The sequence below is a fragment of the Aspergillus ibericus genome, assembly GCF_003184845.1.
Source record: "Aspergillus ibericus CBS 121593 unplaced genomic scaffold BO80scaffold_24, whole genome shotgun sequence".
Taxonomy (NCBI): Eukaryota; Fungi; Ascomycota; class Eurotiomycetes; order Eurotiales; family Aspergillaceae; genus Aspergillus; species Aspergillus ibericus.
The window spans coordinates 61,616-82,745 of NW_020292122.1; the positions used below are offsets into that span (position 1 = coordinate 61,616).

Below are 21,130 nucleotides of genomic sequence, written 5' to 3' on the forward strand. Positions count from 1 at the left end.
TTGTAATTCGGATAGAATGGATGTAAATTTCTGACCTATCTCACTTCAGCCCTTTCCATTTGACAGACGATTCCAACTCCTGCGGCCAGCGATCGGACTGGGCATCCTTGTCCTTCTTCAAGCGACCCTGGAAGACGAATCCCAGACGACTCAAGTTACCATCCTTGAGCACATACACCCGGGCATCCTCGTCACAAAACTGGATATTAATCCCGCTACCCTGCTGCTGGGCAAAGATGTGGCTCTTTTGTAATATTCCCCCGGTCTGAGGAACCTCGGAATCTATCGACCACGCATGACCATTAGTATTTGCGCTGCTGACCCCTCAAAGCAAAATGTAAACTCACCAGCCCAGTCTCTTCCATCCCAAGCAAGCTGGTGGATCGAGCAATCTTTATGCGAATAGAAGAGTCTCACCCCATCTTCAACGCCGAGGGCAAAGAGACTCGCTCCATCTGCCGGGGTCGTAGGAGGAAGAGAGGACTTCTGCCATCCCTGCCCATCCCGTCGAGCGATCATGCCCAGTTGCCCTTCTGGTAGCTGGAAGAAGACCCGATCGAAGCCATCCTCAGTACTGATAGCAGCGAGATGGGTGTTTGAAGCCACCAGGATGCGCAGGCCATCCAAGGTCCCCGGCTGCCACTCCCAGCTGTCCTCGTCGAACGCGTAGGCTTGGAGATAGTTCTCCTCATCCAGACAGTAAATCTCCCTCTGTATGGGGTGTTTGTGAGAACTGGGTGGCTGTTACTAGAGTGGACAAGGCCGCTTACCTGGGCATCTTTCCGGACTAGATACGTCGCGTTGGTGCCGGCTCGGGCGGACCCAACGGGGGACTCGATCCCGCTGCTGTCGTCCGAGTGCTCTTCCTCCGTGAGATCCTCTCCGGATTGGCACAGATAGTAGGTTTTGCCCTCCTCGGGCACCGACACCTGGGCGATGGTGTTTTCCGGCGGGTCGGAGGCAGTCATCATGACGTGGTAGAATGGATAGCGGGCAAGATGTTGGTCAATTGGTAGGATACGCATACACGGCGTGGGAAGGGTCCAGGGTAGATATTCTCCATTTCCAACCCTTGTTGGGTTGATGTGGTGAGCTGTCAACCTGCAGCCTGATACAGACCGGCGCCGGTACTCCGTATTGATGGCGGTAATACCAAGCCTTGCAAATAACCGGTACCGTTCTGACACGTCAGAACCAACCAGCCCGGATGCCCTGCCTCGTAGACACTGGTGAGAGCCCTCACTGTGATCTGATCCGCCAATTCTGTTGAGGCCTTCCTCCACAAGAATAGGTAGAGTTGGGTGTCTGTTGGTTCCCGAAACAATTCCATCTTTTTTGTGTACGAGACCTCAACCTCGCATCCTGCGCCATCGCGATGAATTCCGTAGAAGAGCCATCCAAATGGGTCTGTCGATTGCAGTCTTTCTTCGACCCAGGTTTGCGAATAGCGCCTCCCTCTTATCCTGAATGTATAGCTAACTCCTGGCAGGCGACGACAACTACTCCTCCGGCAGCGGCTTTCTCCTCAATATCCCATCCGAAAAATGGTGTATCGTGACTGCCGGCCACAACCTCATCGACCGTCAACGTGGGCTCGCCCACAAGGTCATTGCGATCTTCCCCAATGGAGTCCAATTAACTGCCGACCAGGACCAGCTCTTCGTGGCTGATGTGTACCGGCAAGCCCCAAGCGAGAGTGCCCAAGACCCCATCTCCAAACACGACTACGGACTCATCGCCATCGACCGCCAGTCTGACGACCTGGGCGGGTCGGGATTCAACTTGCTGCTCCGTGACGGCGAATTGCAGGACCGGGACGTCTCCGTGTACGGGTACCAGAATGGCGCTCCGGAACAAACAATGAACGCCTCGCGACTCGATACCCTCACCCCAGAAACCCTGGGCTATGATAAGCCGACAACGGGCGGTCTCAGCGGTGGACCGGTCATGATCTTCCGAGGGGGCGAGTATTTGGCCGTTGGCATACAGTGCGTTTCTACCAGTTTCCCCTAGCGGCTGTAGCTCACCATGCACTATAGTAACTACAAAGATCGTGCCACACGACTGACGTGCGCACTCATGCTGGAGCTCCTCGGCTGGGTCACCGACTATCCCCTTCGCCGAGTCGTGATGGTGCCTTTGGAGAAAGGAAAGGACGGAGACGCGACTTACTTGCGAGCGACAGATGGCGACAGCCCTAACTTGATCGCGCGACCCGGGCAGGACGGAAGGGCCTATCTCCGGTTTGTGCTGGCCATGACCCCCAAGGCGGGCGCCAAGGGTCCGCTTCGCTACGTGATACTCCCGGCCGTGACGACTTCCAAGCCCTTGACATACCTGACCTTTGTAGGGGAAGGCATCCCGAGCAAGGTCGGCTTCTGTCTCGAGGACCCCGCCGCGCGCACCCGAATGGCGGTGGGTCTCGTGGCGCAGGGAAGGGCTGGTGGCGAGCAATTGATGGTACTGCATTTTCCTGAGATTCCCAAGATTGGTATCAAGACGTGCCTGGCTGTACCGAGCGCTGTGTCGGAGAACAAGGCGTGTGAGTGGGGCTGCATCCTACAAGACCAAATTGTGTCTGTGAACGCGCAACGGACCAGGTTCGTGGTGCTTCCCTTTCAAGAGAAGGAGGCAAATCAATCACCTAAAGAATGCGACGATTGGTCACCGCTCTACCGCGCTGTCGTCCAAGGCAATGATCAAACCGCAATGTCTCTGCTTCAAGGTCCAGCAGACGTCAACGCTGCCTGTCAATGCGGCTCCACTGTGCTATGTAGGGCAGCAGAGCAGGGTAACCTGACGTTGGTCCGGAAGCTGCTTGACAAAGGCGCCAACCCGAGCACCACTAACGCCCGAAAAGAGTCCCCCAGGATGCTTGCAGCTCGTCAGGGGTTTACCCGAGTTGTGGGCTATTTGGACAGATATCCAGCCAAGAGATTGGATGCGTTCCTTTCCGCCGCACGCCAGGGTTGCATCCCAACGATGCAACAGTTGCTCAACGGGGGTGTGGACCCTAATGGCCGGCAGACGAGACCAGGCGGCATCAACATGTCTGCTCTGGAGACAGCAGCATACTGGGGACGCGAAGAGGCCGTGAACTTCCTTCTCAAAACCAAGGAATTGGACCTCGATGGGCCGGACGCTGGGGGCGCCACAGCATTGCATCGCGCCGCGGAGAACGGTCATGCGAGCATTATTCGAGTGCTGGTGCGCTCTGGAGCTAATCCGTCTTCTATAGACAACAACCGCAGACGTCCATTGCATCTGGCAGCTGCAAATGGTAACGTCGAGGCAATTGATGCATTGTGTAAAGCGATGCCCGCGCCGGATGTCAACACCCCTGGCATACTGGGAATGACACCATTGATGATGGCTGCATGCCATGGTCGTGAAAATGTTGTGCGGAAGCTACTGGATCTATCTGCGGATGTGAAGGTGAAAAATGACGAAGGTTGGACTGCTTTGGATTTGGCCAAGGATCGGGGGTGGCTCAATATTGTGCGACTTCTGTCGCCATTGTGTAGTTGATGTAGGGCTCCGCCGAGAATTAGAGGAGACAGTTGATCCCATGTATAGATCATCTCAGTCCCTGTTGGGAGATCCATTGGCTGAAGGTAGACTGAATTACGATCGTGGCTGCTGCTCCGCACAATGATGCTGAAATTTGGTTGAGCGGAGGTGGCGACTTGGTGATTTTGCTGCTATGCCCAGTCTTCATGTCTTTGTTACACTGGGGGCCTGTCAGGTCATCTAGCACCTTGAGTTTGTGTACAAGTTCAACATAATATTTGTATCCTATGTATTTATCTCATATTCCGGGCGGCCGAGGCCTACGTTGGCACATCATCACAATTTAACATATTTTGGCTCATACCCCATCCATGATACGTTGTACAAGTCAGCCTAGACCTTGTACAAACAAGGGGCAAGCATCTGGTGGACTATCGCGTAACAAGCTCTCTTGGATATTGCAATCACCTCACTCGAGTGAGCCTCAAGTATGACATATGCCTATGGTGGCAAAGTCTGTTGATTCAATGCTCCAATAAATTCCCGCATGTACTATCGTAGGTCGTCAGCTAAACCCGAGAACCCGGTCTGTAATCACTCACCACCCTTGTGCACTCTTTCTCTTTCTCATTGTCTCCCCCTGGCAAATTGTCCATCAAGTCATCCAACGGCTTGTTTCCCCCGTATACCAACGAACAGACTTCATCATTGTGTAACAGCTCATAGAGAAACTGCGTCGCACTCTCATCCTGGCCCACTTGGGACACCAGGAACACGGTTGATGCCGGCCCGAATCTCTCTCCCAGCCCGGGGCCCTTCTTCGCCAAGAGAATGGTATCCTTTAGGCCATCTCGGTCCTCAGATGTGGGCTATACGACGGTTAGCCCCCATAATCTCTACCGTAATGCAATGCTCTAGGGTTCATATGAAGCCCACATACCGCGCCATCCGTGATAATGACAATGATCCGCGGCTTCGTCCACCCTTGCCTGTCGACGGCTCTCTTCTCCAGCTTTTGAATGACCTTTCTTCGAACCACCGTGCCTAACCGCGTCGGTCCCTGTGTCGGCACCCCCGATATCAAATCATCGATCTCTTCGGCGGTTGTCAAACCATCCTGGTCATGTTTGTCCCCGTTCATAAATCGCACCGATATCCCATCGGGCTGCAATTTGCTGGCCCAATAGGAGACGCGCTGTAGGGTACTTGACAACGTTGACACGCGGTTGCCTAGGCGCATGGATCCGCTGTTATCTTCATACCAGTTCAAGAACCATTTGTGAGTCATGCGTGCACTGCTGGGGGAGAAGCCGATATATCAACCTACCGCAGACAATGAACAGATCGTACAGCAACGACTTCGTCAGAGTGGCCGCCTCTTCGGGAGTTATATCATAATCATCCTGTAGCTCCTGGCTGACCTTGGCTGCACTCAGCGCTATATTCTGCTTTTCTTCGTCTGTGAACTTGAACTGCCCCAGATTCTTCTCGAGAAAGTTGTCAAAGTACGCCAGGAATTCTTTTGCTGTTTTGGGCTAACAACACATGAGACTACGTACCAACAACTAATGGGAGATAAATCATTCCATACCGCATAGACAGGATCCCTTCCTTCATCATCCCGATCCTCACCTCCAGGAGCAACCGGCGGCGGCGGACGCCTCGGTGGACCTGTCCCCCCGGGAGCCAGATACTGAGCTTCCTGCTCGAGGGTTTCCCTCAGAAGCTCAACAAGTTTCTCCACGAGGGCATGAATCTGACGCTTGGATTTGCCTTCCGCCGCAAGAAAAGCCTGTTGTCGCACCTTGGTCGATAGAGTCAAATATTCCTTTTTGATGTCCAGAGCCAACTGACCCTGCACGATGCGGAGGATCTGGGGCTGCAGACCAACTTTGACTAGGCTCTTTTGGAGAGAATCCAGCATTTCGATCACGTTGGGGTTGCCCATCTTGGCTGTGGATACGGGTTGCTTGGTTGATGGTGTTGATTTTATACGCTCGTTCGGAATTGGGAACATATATATCATCCGTTTCGGCTCCTCTAAATTCCCTATGTTTTGTGCGGGTATCGCTACACTGTCATTACACTACACGTAATTTGCAACACAAGCCCTATGTCTGAAACTGCACGCTGGCAAGGCCAACCAGCTGGTTCCCCAGCCGAACCCTAAACGTGAGCGCCCGATGCTTCTGGCCCAAGAGTATCTCTAACATCAATTCCACCTTATATACTATCCGTTCTTTGACAGTCCGCCGTGGCAGTCGAGAAAAGTCCACATCCTGGAGATTGGCCACGACGTCGCAGACTGTTTGGACCACTATGAATTGGTCAGCTGGCGCAGGAAGATGATGAGATGGCTGCGAATATACCTGCAGGATCATAATACTTGGGTGCATCTTCCTGGCTGCAGGATCGCAGACGAATGGTAACGGTGCGCTCATGTGACTGTAGCAAACAATGAAAGGGAATCGGAATCACACTATCCGGGACGATCTCGGTGTTCTATAGAAACAACGATCATCAGCCATTACTGTCTCTCAAAGCTTGTCGCAGGGGACTCCCCTGGGCAATACACCACAACATGGTTCCAGGCACCATTTGCTGCTGCAAAAAGGGCGAGGGGTACAAGTCGGCACGATTGCTGTCGGTGGTTGCGCGATAGGGCCGAGACATCATCAGCCCGTAGTGTTGGGGGCATCTTTCTCTCATCCCAGTGGCCTGTCCAAAGCCGCGAACTACTGCCCCCCTTGCCATGACATGTGCACTGTCCGCTGGACTTCCAATGCGAATCTGCAGGTTAGCACACGCTTGCCGGACTTGGTCCCTCACATAGGGTGATGCACCCCAGCCACCGACTAGAAGGACGTACTAGATGGCGTTAGTCAAATTGACACCGGGGTTGAGAAAGGTATCGGTATGATAAAATACATCCACTGGCTCACCGGTTTCCTTGCTGCGCGCTGCCTGATCCGAGATGATGCCCACGATTCGGACCACTACTGGCAGAAGCAGCTGTTCCATTTCCTTGCTGCCACGTCTATGGTTAGATATTTTCCATAAAGAACCATCCAATGTTGGCAATAAGGCCGGAGACGCACGCGCTGAGAATGACCTCACCCTTTACTGGGTCATACCACGGGGAAGCCGGAGCCCTGAGAATTGCAGGTAACGGCTTCACCTTCAGTCGAGATCTATAGCGCCGCTTGTTCCATTCAAAGCTCCGCATCATGCGGCTGCTTGACCGTCGATCCCTCAGCAATGAGACGTATGCCTGTCCAAACCGTTTGAATAGTAGCTGGTGCAGCCGGCGGTCAATGTTGACTGTTCCGTATCGGGCCCCTAGACATGATCAGCCACCGCAACTGAACTACGAGTGGGAGCCCTCACTTGATCCGATAGACCTCTCACTCAGCTCCCAAGGGTCATCGTTCGTGATTCTATAGGCCGAAATATCCTGGTATTGAATTAGACCCCGAAGTACCTGGCAGAAGGACAACCGACCACCGTTCCTCCACCACAATCACACACGAGCATGTTCTCATTCAGCTGCACTGGAGCTCCATAGAATTGGGCATCCGGGTCTGACACAGCTCCAAACACCGCAGCCTCGGACTCAGGCACGATCATCAGTTCATCATCTGTCCGAGAGCCGAACCCAGCTTGCTTCGCAGCACCCCACATGCGACACTGGGCTTGATCGGACCATTCAGCAGGGATCGCCATCCAGAACTTGATGCGAAACCGGTAGTATGGCCGATCAGGACTGTCCCGGTTCAAAACCACCAATATGTGCGCGTATATCTGCCTCAGAAAATCGACCATGATCTGCCACGCAGACCTACCCGGGGGTAATTGCTTTCTCACTGTTGCCATCGCCGCACGCAGATCGGGGTCGTCCGCCGTTTGGTCAAGGAGCAGTTTCATGCATGAGTAACGCGGCATGCCGGGTGGAATGAGATATCCCCAGAGATGAGAGATCTTGCCGCGTTGATCCTGTGAGTATGCCATCTCTGTTGGAACAGCCTCGGCGGTCTTGGTTTCCGTACCCGTGGTCGGCCATGTACGCATGGTGGTGATCTCGCTGTAGTCGACATTGGCGGACCAGCCATAACAGACCCCTGCAGAATAGGGTTATATTGACTTTCGTGGAGAGTATTCGAGACTGGAGGCAAGACTCACTTGTCCATTGGGTGCCAACATCTATACCCACCACGAAGCAGTGGCGGTTGGGAATTCTGGGAACGTCGGCCATTCTGTAAAGAGTGTTTTATCTTGCGTAAGAGGAGGACTCTTCAATTGGCATGCTTTATTCTAGCATCGAGACTTTATAATTTCAGCAAAAATACCATATAGTTTGTCGCCCACTTCTGTATTCAGTCCCGTTCGTCTGTGGTATTTGCAAAACGGTGTTCTCGAAATTACCGGCCTTACCGCCTGTCACAACCGATCTGCAGCCAGCTGATGCATACATCACAGCGCCAGATGGCAGACAGTAGTGGCCACGTCAGTTTCCCCAGCCTCACACACGGCATCAAACATGCATATGACGCCGTAGGTCCTGCAGGTCGGGCTTCCATCCACACAGCTGATTGATCATCGGGCTCTCGGGGTCCTTGCCGGCTGTCTGGCTGCACCGAAGGCTTATTCGACCGCCAGGCAACCAGATCAATCCATGCAAGGTGGAACATGTACGTAGTGGGTAAGTTACAGCAATGTCCACGCTCATAGTATCGCGCTGACCAAACACTGCGATCGACATGGGCACCGCCCAACAGCTCATGGTTGCCCTGGACAACATTGCTTCGTGTGGGGGTAGATGGAGCCCGAGAGCTTGCACACTCGGGCTGAATTTACGGTTGGCCAGCTGGGGTATCGACACGCCACTGTTTCATCGTTTACTCTGTAGTGGCCATCTGGCATTGACTGGATCTGCCTGTGTTTGGGCAGTTGTAATATCCCTGCGTCAATTTGACCCCTCCTTCCGAGTGTGATGGTGTTTATGTTGTTGCAAACCCCGCACATCGTTTGGCCGGGTCAGTCAGGTCGAAAGGTGAATGATCTCGCGGTACCAACCCTGTCGTCCACTCCAGCTCCTATCACGCCTTTTGCATTCTGTCACTCAATACCTTGGCCAGCCTTGCGTCAAGTGTCTGTTTCCCGTTGGGCTACAAGTAGGACCCCCCCAATTGTTTGATCTCTCTCACAACAAACCCTTTCCACGTGGTTCCTGGTACCTGGGAAATTTACCATTCACCCCCTAGTCTGAACCCTTCCCAACAGCATCATGGATCTTGGTGACAAGTGGAAACAACTTTCTTCAGCCCCACAATCGCAATATTTCCGTGGTTTTCTTAGCCGAGGTAATGAGTCTGATGATGATGATGGTCCATGCGACCCGAATTCACACACAACAGCTGGTCTGGCTGGTTCGCTCGCCCCAGGTATCCACGAGGCACCGGAGGAAGGGCAGCCGTCACATACACCACCACGAAATGATGATGAACCAATGCGGAGCGAGATTGGGGATGCCAAGTCGGTCAGTTTTGTGACCGGAATAAGGAGACATGATGGGCTCACGGAGCAGAAGACTGGAGACGGAGAGCAGAATGCCCAGGACACCATAGATTCTAGGGAAATGGTGCAGCCTGCCGAATCGTGGCGAACTAGTGAAGCCCCTCTTCCAGTGCCTCCGGAGGCTGCAAAGCAGTCGACTAAACATGGCCGCCTGGAGAATCTTGCTCAGACTCCGGACCGCCGCTTTTCATCTGTTGCCCCAATGCACATCGGGATCGAATTGCATCCGCGTTCGACTGATACTACCGAGTCTTCGGTTCTCTCATATCGAAATACTACCACCATCATGCAGAATGTATCAGAGTCATCATCCCAGAGTCCGGACCATGAATTAGCACCACTTGAACCTATAATTGCCGACAGCCGATTAGGAAATCATCGACCTCGTGCCCGGCGGTCATCGTGCCCAGGCCATACTTTTAATGAGATCGACTCAGCACATACCTCAGGTCCCTCCACACCTTCTCCTTCGGGGCTTGTAGCTCCTTCAGTCACTAGGTCGGAGATCGTATATCGCTTGTCGCAAGGACTTCCTCCGATCAGTCCACCACAGCTGCGAAAGACCCCGTCATTGAGTGGGATCGACTCAGCCTTTGCCGGTGGATTTTTCGGTGAACGCACCACGGGCAACAGAGGATCGAGCCACCTGCGGGACGAGGTCCATCCAATGCCCCATGCAAGCAACCTGCAGAAACGGGATGAAAGCTCAAGCGGCGGTGAACATGACATTGAGGCGGTTTATCCTGCTCGCCAATCGCCGACTCCTTCAATGTCAACGACCACCATGGTGCAGAGCGATGACAATCCTGCAACAGATCTACCTGATGCGTGTCCTCAATTGGACGCAATTGTTCAACCCAATGATCACAATCCAGCTGGACCAGGGGAGGACCAAGAGCCACCATCGGAGAGTCCCAGGAACAAGCACTCAGCCCCAGACCATCACTTGGACGCTGTGCATCAAGCCCTCGATACCAACAGGCATCTCTCCCATGAGAAAGGCATGGCTCGGCAAGGTCCCAACCCCGGACGGCACAAGGGCAAGTCACCAGAGAAGCTCGAACGAGGAAATTGGTTGCAAGAAGCAAAAAACGGTCTCCGGGGCCAGGAAATTACTGCAATTCAATATACAGAGCAACACACAGGGAAGCCCCTCTCGGCATCTCGTGGCATCCATAGACCAGGAAATGACACCTCTAGCGATATCGACGCGTCTACAATAGACGATAGAGCCCCGGTAAGGGCTGGAATACAAGAGCAGGGCCCTCCACGCCAGCAAAGAACTGCGTTACAGCTCCCATCCAAACCGCACAATCCCACCTCTTCCGACTCCAAAGATAGTAGCTCTCCTTCCGACCAACTGTCAACCAACCCTGGGTCCGCTGATGATATTCAATCAAAAGGAGGACGGGGCTCGTCCACTGCAGCCATCAATTCACCAGTTAGGGACAATGACGCCGATATAACACCAGGCGACGATATGGATGACACTACGCATCCCCCCAACGCTCAACCTCTACGCGAAATTGGCTCCCATATGCACAACCCCCCTTCCGACGCGACGGAAGGACGTCTCCCGACTGATCATGGACATCCTGTTCACGCCCCCTTGGGCGACAGCCATGACGTGTGCGCGGGAGCCGTCAGCTCCCCAATGGATGACGACCAACCTGCCACGACTCCAGAGGTCAATGGAGATGGTGCTTCAAGCGGGCCAACTGCGGATTTGCAGCCCCCAGATAAGGTCCAGTTGGATATACCCTCCTCATCTAGTACAGAGCACGCCAGTCCTCCTACCAACCAAGGCTCAGGCTATCTGGGCTCTACTCCGAGTATGCTCACACAGAGAAGCCCCCATCCGTCTCAACCAACAGCCAATGCTCCAAAGATGGAACATAGGGCCTCGGGACTACCTGAGGGCCGGGAGGAAGAGTCAGCGCGAGATCACGGTACTCATGTCCAGCATCGGGAAGAATCACATTGCCACGATAGCTCGTGTCTCACTGAAGAGGTTGCCAGGCCTTCTGCTAATCAACACCGTGATGCTCCACAATGTGCTGTTGACATTCCTCCTGGGGAAACACATAACCTGCCTGCTGCACCAGTCGGGTTACACAATGATGAAGTCCGACTATTACCTGCGGTTTCAGAGCAAGACCCTACATGCCGGCACGGCGTGGATCAGGACCATGCGCTGGACTCGCAGAGTCATGATACCTCTTCTCCCGAAGTAGAGAGCGCTAAGATATCTACTGATCAGGATTCAACCTTTGTTGACCCAACTTCTGACACTACATTGGATGGCAACCATGCTTCCCCTGCCGAATTCGCCAGTCCGCTCAGTAGTGAAGCACAGGCGGAGCCAGACACCGACAAGCAAGGCTCCAGACACCAACAGGGTACTGATACTGAACCTCCACACCAGCCACCTGGGCCTCATGGGCCTTCTCCAAATGACGATGACGGTTACCATATCGACCAAAGCTCCAGCCATCTTGGACCCGCGCCCGAGGATCCGACAGTGGAAAGCGATGCCTCTCCGGGATCGGTCAATTTGCCCATTCACGAAGCTTTCATGGGGTCAGAGATCAACGGGATCCCTCCCTCTGTATCGTGTTTGGACGCCAAGGATTCAATAGAACCACAAACTCGGGAGCCGCCTTCCTCCAATGCGGGGGAACCAAACTCCACCAGAAACGAAGATCCACCCAATACTGAGCCGGCTCCCGCAAGTTCAGAACAAGAGAACGACACCTCTAGTGAGCCCGTCAGCTGTTCCAAGACTGAAGAGACAGAGCCCGGCATACCAGAGCCACATGGTGTTTCATCCAGTTCAGAAGATGGATCCTCTCATACCGAACCAGGTCCCAGTCATCTGGAGGCCCAATGCGAGACTTCAGCAGGCGGCCATATCTCTCCCAGCACGCCCACCAAGTCGCTCAACGTGAATACCGCGGATCCAGCCATGCTAGAGGCCCATGATTCTTCTTACGGCGCTGAAAGTGGGGGCACTTCTGTCAGCCAACATACAAGTCTTGAGAAATCGGCTGATGACGGTCCTTTCGCAGCGGACAATCCATCCCCTGAGACTAGCAGCTCTCCGGACATCAGTGCTGATGACTCAGGGATGGCAGGGGACCAGCACTTCCCGTCTCCTAACTCAGCAAGCAAAAGCACTGCTGTCGAGCCAGGCCCAGCCCGGGTCGAATCTGCGCTGGACATTCCGGAGGTAAGGAGCAATCCTTCCTCTGCCGAGCCTGTTAACTCCATCAGGGTCAACAATGAGGATCCAACATCATCAAAAGCCCATCGCCCCCCTTCGTCAAGCGTGGACGACACAAAGTCACCGACTGACCGAGGCTCAATTCATCCTCCATCAGCGCCGGGAATCTCACCAAATGAAGATAGTATCGCCACCGACTCTAATACTCACCCAATGGTCAATAGTGAAACCCTAATGATACCGGAAGCTCATCACTCCTCCTCTTCCAACGCGGAAGACGAACGCATTTCCGCCCAGCCGAATCAAGGGGAACCCACGATTAACACCCCAGCCGAAGAAAGCGAGATCCCTCCTCCCGAGCCCAAAGATGCCATCAGCCTCAGCAACGAAGACCTAGAGGGACCAGGGGCCCATGGCTTTCCCGCCTCCAGCGTGGAAGACATAAACGCTCCCACAGCACGTGGATCAAATCATCCAGAATCAAGGCCTGGCAATCCAACGATTGCAAGAGACAGCCCGGATGTACCGACCGGGTCATCCAGGACCACCAGGCAGCGCCTGGCAACCACGGAAAGTCATGATCCTGTTGAGCCCAAGGTCGAGGGTACGGCGGAACCAAATCCGAGGGCCGCTGGTTCTGCTCTCAATGCCCCATCGGATGGTAACAATATTACCCCCGAACTTTTAAGGTCCCCCAGCACTAACAGTAAAGGCTCAACAACACTGGAAACATCCGATCATGATCCTACCACGGCTACCGACGGAGATGCAACCCATACCGAACCAGTTCCAGGACCATCACTGGAAGGAAGCGATATCACCACCGCGCCCTCGAGTTCTCCGAGGCTCAAGAATGGGGAGCCAGTACTAGCGGAGTCCCATGATAAGGACTTTACTCTTCAACATGGCTCTGATCTGGTACCCGAAGACCAATACCCAGCCAATAATCAGTCTTCACCCGAGCCACACCCGACCAATCCTCCCTCAAACAGTCCACCAAACCCGCACAACGACCCCGAAGAGCCCATATCCCTAGAAGCAGCTCTGCAGAATATATCAGGTACATTCTACGAAACGTATCTCCACGATGAATTACTCAAGACTCTCAATGAGCGCATGCCACCACATCTACTCCAGGACTTCTCAGATCTCTCTTCCCAGCGGAAAGAAGAAACTTGCATTGAGGTGATGAGGAAAGTGGGTACGGAGATTGACGAGCTTATTGGGACTGTATTTGGTTCTTTGGTTGGGAAATCGTCTTAGTTGATGGTTGTTCCTTTTTTTCTTTTGCTTACTGTTTGTAGCGGAGGTTGAATAAGTGCGATGTGATGATATATTGTTCAGCGTACTGCCGACAATAAATGACCAGGGCTGTAGGACCTCATTGCGATGTGACGTTTCCTCCATTTTAACGTGGAATATTATATATCTGGCCGAGGCTGTAGTACCTTGAGCTCATTACAAGATGTCTGCGTGAATGAATACTTAGGTCATCCACTTATTTGTGTACAGGTGAGCAGCAGGATGCATTGATGTATAAACATGATCGGTTGCCGTGATCAGTTTCATAGAGAGAATATTCCACTCCTTTCTCACGCATCATCCCCATCCGCATGCATAGCATGGTTGTCGTGGCCCCCGTGATACTCATTCGGATGAAAGTCCGGGTGACCCGGGATCCTACCGGTCACTTTATACTCCGCCTCTGGGAAGGATGGACCTGTGATTCATCGCGTTAGCTCCATGTGTCCTGTTCGCAGCTCGCAGGCAGGGGCTAGATCCACGAACCTAATGTGGGATGAATGAGGGTGGTATCATCGAAGATGTCAAAGCTATGTTCCTCGGCCCATTTATCTACCTTGTCCCAGTTGGCACATTCGTGTTCGACGACGAAATTGGGCTTGGGGGCGCGATCTTCGGGGTCCCATGTGAAGGTCAGGAGGGCGACGTCGGCTTTGCACATGATGTTTTGGCGGAGGTTGTCGACACAGTGCTCTATATTCAGATGTTAGTGAGGTAGATTGCTTAAATAAGATTTGAGTGGGTTTCCAGGGCGTACCAATATGGACTGGTGTCGTCCGTTTCCCGATATGATAGTAGTTTTGGTAGACTACTTGTCGGAGGAATTTCTAGCATCTGTCAGTTGTGCTTTGGAATGGGGACGGGGGGTTAGATGTCGGTTCTTACCAGACAGTGGAGTTGGTGATATACATCTGTACCAGTTAGATACCTGCGAAAGCGAGATGGTAGGAGAAACGTACCGGGAATGGCATAGTAGCCCCCCTTCTCGTCATTGATAGGGACAGAAGTTCGATTGATCTTCGCCAGGTCGTCTGCTGTCACCCGGATATTGGAGTTGATGAACAACTGATGCCATGCATGATCCAACTCTTCGGATGGTGCTCCCTTGAAAGGATTTTCGCTTTCGATCGAGGCGTAGATTGTCTTTCGCTCCATTTCAACTGCGTCGTATAGGGGTGCTATAGTTATCATTCAATCAGCCGACATCTGATATCCATTCCTCATGTCTCAGTAGCTTACACGCAACCAGATGCGCTGGCTTCACATCCTGTGATCTGACAGTCTCTGTCGTCCGATATGTTGCAGCCAGAAATGCTGCACCGTACAGAGAGGCGAGAATGAAATGGAAGCAGACACTTCGCCATTGAAAGGATGACCGACGAGGCCGTTCCAAGTAGCAGGTGCCATCCTCGATGTGCTCCTTGTTCAGAGGCTCATCGTGGTAGTCGGGGTTCTCAGATAATGGCAGCCTCTCGGAGGAGGTGCTATCTTTGCTTCCTTTCTTCAGTGCCGTGTACATCGTGCCGAAATTGAAACCGGAAATCTGCATTTCGACACGGTCAATGGCAAGACCTTTCGGAGGGGGGTGTCTAGGACGAAGTCCCAGGGAATTTTATGGTCTCACCTAATCATCTAGCATGATCATGACGAAATGCAGTTACAATTATGGCATGAAGAACTCGGTTGAGACAGTATTTACGTACATCGTGGCATTCAGCTGAACATCTTAGTGCAGTTGTGGCAAGATGCGCCATCAGATATTCCCTGTAGGGTCTCGGATGCATGAAATCTGCAGCTATTGGATATTGTGCAACTTGCATTTCTGCTGATAGCCAGGCTGCCCCAGTCGGAACGCGTGGAGCTTCATCCCTGCGCGCTACCCCGCACGGTGTGCCCGAGTCGTGTTGCACCAGGAAAGACAGATCTGCTTAGCCTATCTGCAGATCTTCCGCAGATGCTTAGTCTAGCCGCAGATGTGCAGTGATGGTCCTAGGTCGAGTGTGCGTGTGATCGGAGTTGGCAGGGGTAACAAGGTAGAACAGCTACATGGCGTCAGTGATCGGCCATTGGGGCGATGCCGATCTCCGACAGGATAAGGTTATCAGGTTAGCAGCTCAGCCATCATTCACTTGCACGAACGACTGAAAAAGCAATTATCCCCTACTCAAGTTTTTCCCATTCGTCAAGTAACTCCGTGCCTTGTTTACCAGAGCAGAACCTGGATACCAACACTCTGGATGGCGTCTTTTCGTGATATCTGATATCACGAAGCATAGCAAACCTATCAATGATACACGTCACTGGATGCAACCAAGGAAAGCAATATTCGCCCTAGATCCGAGCTGTGGTGCGCCTTCCTTCTCGGAGTAACCCTATTGCTGTTGCGAATTCGGGATTTGCCCCAGCTTGCCTTCCTCGCCTGACCTACTTACTCAAAACCTAGAAATTGGAGAGCTAATTATAGAAGTACAGCTGTCAATCCGGGGTTTGGTTTCCCAGCATGCCCTAGATGACTCCATTCGTGGATATTCGTGCCGGCAAACAGCCGTCCCCCAGCCTGTCTATGACTACGAGTCATATGGCTCTCTGGCAGAGCCTGGGGTACAGATAGTTGGGCTAAGCGGCATGAATCAGGCTTTTGTGGCAAAGGCAATCCTAGAGGGAGGGGCACCGATGAGCTGCGCCAGTCCCAGAGAGCAATCACTCCACCTTTTTCATCATCTGAAATTATCTCGTTGCCACTTGCATCACACGTATTCAGCGCACGAAGAACAGGCATGTCTCATCTAGGTCGCTCAGGACCTAACCGGCCACACCTCAAGGCAATCACAGGCTATCAAAGCAAATCATCTCCAGCATTACGCCTTCCTCACCCATCGGTCAGTCTGAGATGGCCAACTCCTACTCCATCCTGGAAGGTAGTGGCTTGGGTATCAATCACAGATCATGCAAGATGATGATACAATTCCTGCAACTATGAGGAGTCGAGCGGGGAAATGGTAATGCCATGCGAGCTGATCAGCCTGTTTCGCAATCCCGGATGCATATTGCACGCCGGTTAGTCTATTGCACACTGAGATATGCAGGTTTGGAGAGCTATTCTCGTCTTCTAACAGGCTCACAATCACACTCACAGTCTCAACGCAGCAGGTATGAATCATCTGGAGAAAGGCATCAGCATGTGCTCAGTACCACCATCGTCATACATCGGCGATGGTTCAATGACGATCGCTCGATCAATCGCCACAGACCAGTATTCCCTTTGACGTGGGCGAGATCGGAGATAGATGAGGCCGGAGAGCAGTTCCATAGTCATACACCTGGGCCAGCATCGTTTGTGACATAAAAGGCTGTACAATTCCTCATGCCTGCCTGATTCTTACCTATCAAGCGAACACAGTTCAGTCTTTGCTTAACATCATCTACTCTTCTTGGTGACCTGACCACTTGAAACCCCATCCGAGACCTTAGCCAGCATGCTCTCCCCCAAGATTCTCCTCGCCCTCTGCCTCTCCATGGGCATGGCTACTGCTTTGCCTGGTATGCCGCTTGGCTGCATTCTGTAAATACGGTCCACTGACATTCCTTAGCGGTCGGCGGTACCAACGAGCTGGACGGCGACTTGTATAATTACAAGCGCGGTAGTGCCGAGCTTGACGGTGACCTTTACAACTACAAGAGAGACGGTGCCGAGCTTGATGGTGACCTCTACAACTATAAGCGAAGCAAGGCCGAGCTCGACGGAGACTTGTACAACTACAAGCGCAGCAGTGCTGAACTCGACGGCGATCTCTACAACTACAAGCGTGGTGGCTACAAGCGCGACAGTGCTGAACTGGACGGGGATCTCTACAACTACAAGCGTGACGGAGCTGAGCTGGATGGAGACTTGTACAACTACAAGAAGCGCGACGGGGCCGAGCTTGATGGTGACTTGTACAACTACAAGCGGGATGGTGCTGAACTTGATGGTGATCTCTACAACTACTAGATCCGAACTCAGATGTCCTCGGGGCGTTCTGGTCAAGGCCGAGACTGGAAAAGGACATGCAAGTCAAGCACCTCGGGATGGGCAGCAGGGACAGGGTGGTAGGGGTTTGGGCAGATCAGATCTTAGGATGGTACCTCTAGTTATAGCCCGAGTTGATATAGCTTCAGAAGTATCTTTCGCACGTTGGATGATTATCGCACAGATTTGTATCCGTAGTCATGTAGGTGTTGACAAATCATTGGATGCGGAGCCCGTGTAGACATGGTCTGCGGTTGTGTAATATTCAACGCCGCACGATTCCACGCTTGGCCGGGAGGTGGGCTGTGCTCGAGGCTCAGAGCCGAGGGGTTGAGATGTGCGTACATCTGCTAGAGACTTGATTACCAGCTTTTTAAAATCGCCGACACATAGGATATAATGCCATTGTTTCCCAGTCAATTCAATTGGCAGCCGTAACGGCCGCATTTGATAGAGATGGTCAATTTGGAGCACCATCGAATCTAATAAACCAAGATTGAATAGCTGCAACGAGGGCCAGTACACCCGATCCCCACCAGGCCAGAGCACTAAAATGGTGATTCTCTCCGATGCTCTGCAAAAGCCCCGCTGCCGCCGGGGAGATGGTTCGACAGGCGGCCCCTGCGCTTGCCACCAGCCCATTAACCCGACCAAGGATGAGGGTATTAGGTGTCCACCGTTTGATGAGAATCAAAAGAGCTGGGTAGGTGAATGTGGAGAGGACGTTTCGTGCAACTAACCAGGTCCACAGACCGAAGCGCCAGGTGCTCGCGGGCATGAAAGGAAGATAGGGAAGCGAAAAGTAGGCGAGGGGGTGTAATGTGGTCATCATTAGCAAAGTCATCTTGAGCCCAAACCAGTCGGTAAACACCGGAAAGACCAACTGGATACCCAGTCCGATAATCCCATTGACCCCCATCACAAGACCCACCTCCGAAAGACTCATGTCCAGCCCGCCAATTCCACCGATGTAGTATGGGGGAACGCTTTGGTCGCGCGGACTCCGCAAGAGGATTGGTAGCAGCTGAATGTAGGTGACCGTATGGGCGCTCAGCAAGCACACGGCACCGATCAGCATCTTGGCATTTGTGTTCAACTCCCACAAGGAGCCTCCGTTCGCGGATTCACTCGTGGAATCAGGCGTGGGCTGTAGAAGGGGTGCATTTTCGCTGTCGTCCGGTGACTGGCGCGAGCCCATTCCTCCCAGTGGTTTCTTGTGGAGGCCCGGGTGTGTCTCGTCCAAGGCTAGGTAGGCCAGCACAATTGTGACGAGGACCATGCCAGCACAGGCAATATTCGGCAGCAGGTAGGGAAATTGCCGGAAGATTGCACTCCCCAAGGTCTGCTGGGCCAAGAGACCTCCAAGGGCGGGTCCGATGGTGCATCCGACACTGAAGAAAAATGGGATGACCGCGTACGCCCGTGCTACATCTGTGTCTCAGTGACAGTCCCTCCTTGGATGCCAATGGACATACCTTCATGTTCGGGCCGGGTCACCATCTCGCCAACCATGGTTTGCACAACCCCGACGTTCCCATTCAAGGCACCCCCCAACGCTCTCCCGAGTATTGCCATCCAGATGTTGACCGAGAAGCCCAGAACAAATAGGGAGAGAACTGTTCCAGCACATCCCAAGAGCAAAACCGGCTTTCTTCCAATGCGGTCGGAGAGGGCACCCCACCAAAAGCCGGTCAAGGTTTCGGTGAGGGAGAAGGCGGCGACAAAAAGACCGGCATAGAATGCAGCATTAGTGGTGTTGTCACCCAACAGATGTTCCATCAAATCATAGGCATAGGGGAGAGGGGAGGTAAGGGCGACGGGCTCGGCGATGCGACAGAGGCCTAAGGCAGCAAGTCAGGTCCGGTCAGTGTCACCCCCGGGCGGGGTGGCTCGCATGAGAGCCGTCAGATGGTCATACCCAGCAGGAATAGTTGCGCGGTGGGGAAACCTTTCTCACTTGGTGCCGCATCCATCTTGTCCTATTTAGGGTTGTGATCTATCTCGGATGATGGATCGGGGTCCAACCTTCCGTGCTCAGCCCAGTGGGACGCGTGGGGGAGGAAAAGGGGATCCGACCATCCGAGGTTCGGCGTCTATATATATCGCTCACGTGCCTCAATTCTTCAATACCAGCATACTATGGTGGTATTACCGGGGTCACCAAACTCCGTGTCCCGGTTGTCAGTCATTTTGTCATTTATGCATCCCGCATCACCTGACACGCTTCTTTCCTTCTTCCCTCTTCCTCTTCCTCTTCCTCCCCCCTCTTATACTAGTAGTTTTCATCCAGACCATTGTCAGCCTCTTGACCTTCTTTCCTCCCTTCTGTTTCCCCTCCAGACCCGTCGAGAATGAAACCCGTAATCATCCCGGATGGGCTCGATCTCACATCATCCCGGTCGCGATACGAGACCCTCCCACGACGACCCAGCGAGGCTGGCGCTTAGGAAACGGGAAGTGGTTGAACTGGTTGGACCCCGGACCCCGCTCTCCGATGATGGCCTGTCTTCCTCGTGTTCTGGCTAATCCCGGAGCTAGTCTACTTTGCTCTCCAGCGCTGTAAATACAACCTCCGACACCATGTCCAGTCACACTTCTCTGGGGGGGAGGCATACACAATGCAAGAGAATCAATCACCCTCACAGGATGAACGAGGTAGGTAAGCATGATATAAAGAGCTACACATGTGGATGTCAAACAGGAGAACCTGCTTAGCTGCATGCAGCAGAGCATGAAGTGGCTCTAGAAGATAGCACGGCGCAGGCCAGGAGCAAGGACGTCTTCGACTCTCCTCGCTCAATATCACCATATCGTGGATATAAACCCCAAGTTGTCCTCGACAGATTCCAGAGCCCTGGTGCGCAGATTACAAGGTAGAGGCGGGTGGCCAGTCATCCTGACAAACGCGCCCAGCCAGCCGGATGGTCGCCGAACTGGGTATATGCCGGGAAGTCCATTCGATGTGCCTGCATTCCGAACGTAACGATGCCATTGCCATTTTGACACGTTCTGGGTGTTCTAAGTCTACCTTATCTTCTGTTGGCCCAAGTAATGGGCTAATCATTCCTACGGCATCATCAAGACGCGTTCTCTGGCGCCATCGCGATGGCCTATTAATCTACAGCAACAGACAAGCCGAACATGCGATCAATGTGCAAAAGGTGCTACACTGCCTTTCGTAGGCCGGTTGGCAGCTTGCTACACAAAGGTTGGAGCTCTTATCTCCTGACCTACGGAAAGGATAAACCTTCTGTAGGGTCGGGAAATCCAGGAAGGGTGGCAGCTCTTCGCGGGATAGTCGATAGTGCCGGAAGTTCCTTTCAAAGCTAGTAGCTCATCTACCATCTGGAAAATCTTTACACGCGTCGTGGGTACATCGGAACTCATGTGATTTACACCTTGTCATCCTGTCTTCTTCACTTTCCGGGAAGCGGATAACCTCCGTATTGCACAATCTCGGCCAAACTTTACAACTAGAATGTGAGGACCTGTGGAATCGACGCTGAAAATGA

At 53.0% G+C, this 21,130-nt stretch overlaps 7 protein-coding genes across 7 annotated transcripts; 2 read left to right on the forward strand and 5 right to left on the reverse strand.

Annotated features, from left to right (window-relative positions):
• Window positions 1-7: 7 nt before the first annotated feature.
• fleA (fucose-specific lectin FleA) lies at window positions 8-1,000 on the reverse strand. Its single transcript, XM_025722725.1, has 3 exons — window positions 771-1,000; window positions 348-711; window positions 8-282 (listed from the first exon to the last, which is right to left on the reverse strand). The coding sequence occupies exons 1-3, from the start codon at window positions 969-971 to the stop codon at window positions 41-43; spliced, it is 807 nt and encodes a 268-aa protein (XP_025574402.1). The 5' UTR covers window positions 972-1,000; the 3' UTR covers window positions 8-40.
• A 3,011-nt stretch (window positions 1,001-4,011) lies between these two features.
• Window positions 4,012-5,458, reverse strand: BO80DRAFT_445784 (vWA domain-containing protein; the record flags this gene model as incomplete). Its single annotated transcript, XM_025721508.1, has 5 exons — window positions 4,012-4,062; window positions 4,113-4,379; window positions 4,451-4,764; window positions 4,838-5,045; window positions 5,102-5,458. The coding sequence occupies 5 exons, from the start codon at window positions 5,456-5,458 to the stop codon at window positions 4,012-4,014; spliced, it is 1,197 nt and encodes a 398-aa protein (XP_025574403.1).
• Window positions 5,459-5,621: 163 nt separating this feature from the next.
• Window positions 5,622-7,762, reverse strand: BO80DRAFT_445785 (Hsp70 family protein; the record flags this gene model as incomplete). The annotated part of the gene is made up of 8 exons (XM_025721509.1): window positions 5,622-5,827; window positions 5,880-6,012; window positions 6,106-6,378; window positions 6,439-6,538; window positions 6,609-6,849; window positions 6,898-6,964; window positions 7,012-7,628; window positions 7,690-7,762. The coding sequence occupies 8 exons, from the start codon at window positions 7,760-7,762 to the stop codon at window positions 5,622-5,624; spliced, it is 1,710 nt and encodes a 569-aa protein (XP_025574404.1).
• Window positions 7,763-13,899: 6,137 nt separating this feature from the next.
• On the reverse strand, window positions 13,900-15,203 carry BO80DRAFT_476490 (oxidase ustYa family protein; the record flags this gene model as incomplete). Its single annotated transcript, XM_025723228.1, has 6 exons — window positions 14,849-15,203; window positions 14,569-14,787; window positions 14,519-14,520; window positions 14,367-14,436; window positions 14,096-14,302; window positions 13,900-14,027 (listed from the first exon to the last, which is right to left on the reverse strand). The coding sequence occupies exons 1-6, from the start codon at window positions 15,156-15,158 to the stop codon at window positions 13,900-13,902; spliced, it is 936 nt and encodes a 311-aa protein (XP_025574405.1). The 5' UTR covers window positions 15,159-15,203.
• Window positions 15,204-17,085: 1,882 nt separating this feature from the next.
• On the forward strand, window positions 17,086-17,600 carry BO80DRAFT_357668 (uncharacterized protein; the record flags this gene model as incomplete). The annotated part of the gene is made up of 2 exons (XM_025715851.1): window positions 17,086-17,149; window positions 17,200-17,600. The coding sequence occupies 2 exons, from the start codon at window positions 17,086-17,088 to the stop codon at window positions 17,598-17,600; spliced, it is 465 nt and encodes a 154-aa protein (XP_025574406.1).
• A 167-nt stretch (window positions 17,601-17,767) lies between these two features.
• Window positions 17,768-19,663, reverse strand: BO80DRAFT_408798 (MFS general substrate transporter). The gene is made up of 3 exons (XM_025717856.1): window positions 19,537-19,663; window positions 19,094-19,459; window positions 17,768-19,043 (listed from the first exon to the last, which is right to left on the reverse strand). Exons 1-3 carry the CDS (start codon window positions 19,589-19,591, stop codon window positions 18,079-18,081), a joined length of 1,386 nt encoding a protein of 461 aa, XP_025574407.1. The 5' UTR covers window positions 19,592-19,663; the 3' UTR covers window positions 17,768-18,078.
• Window positions 19,491-20,393, forward strand: BO80DRAFT_107368 (uncharacterized protein). The gene is made up of 3 exons (XM_025713381.1): window positions 19,491-20,087; window positions 20,157-20,277; window positions 20,344-20,393. The coding sequence occupies exons 1-2, from the start codon at window positions 19,624-19,626 to the stop codon at window positions 20,179-20,181; spliced, it is 489 nt and encodes a 162-aa protein (XP_025574408.1). The 5' UTR covers window positions 19,491-19,623; the 3' UTR covers window positions 20,182-20,277; window positions 20,344-20,393.
• Window positions 20,394-21,130: the final 737 nt, after the last annotated feature.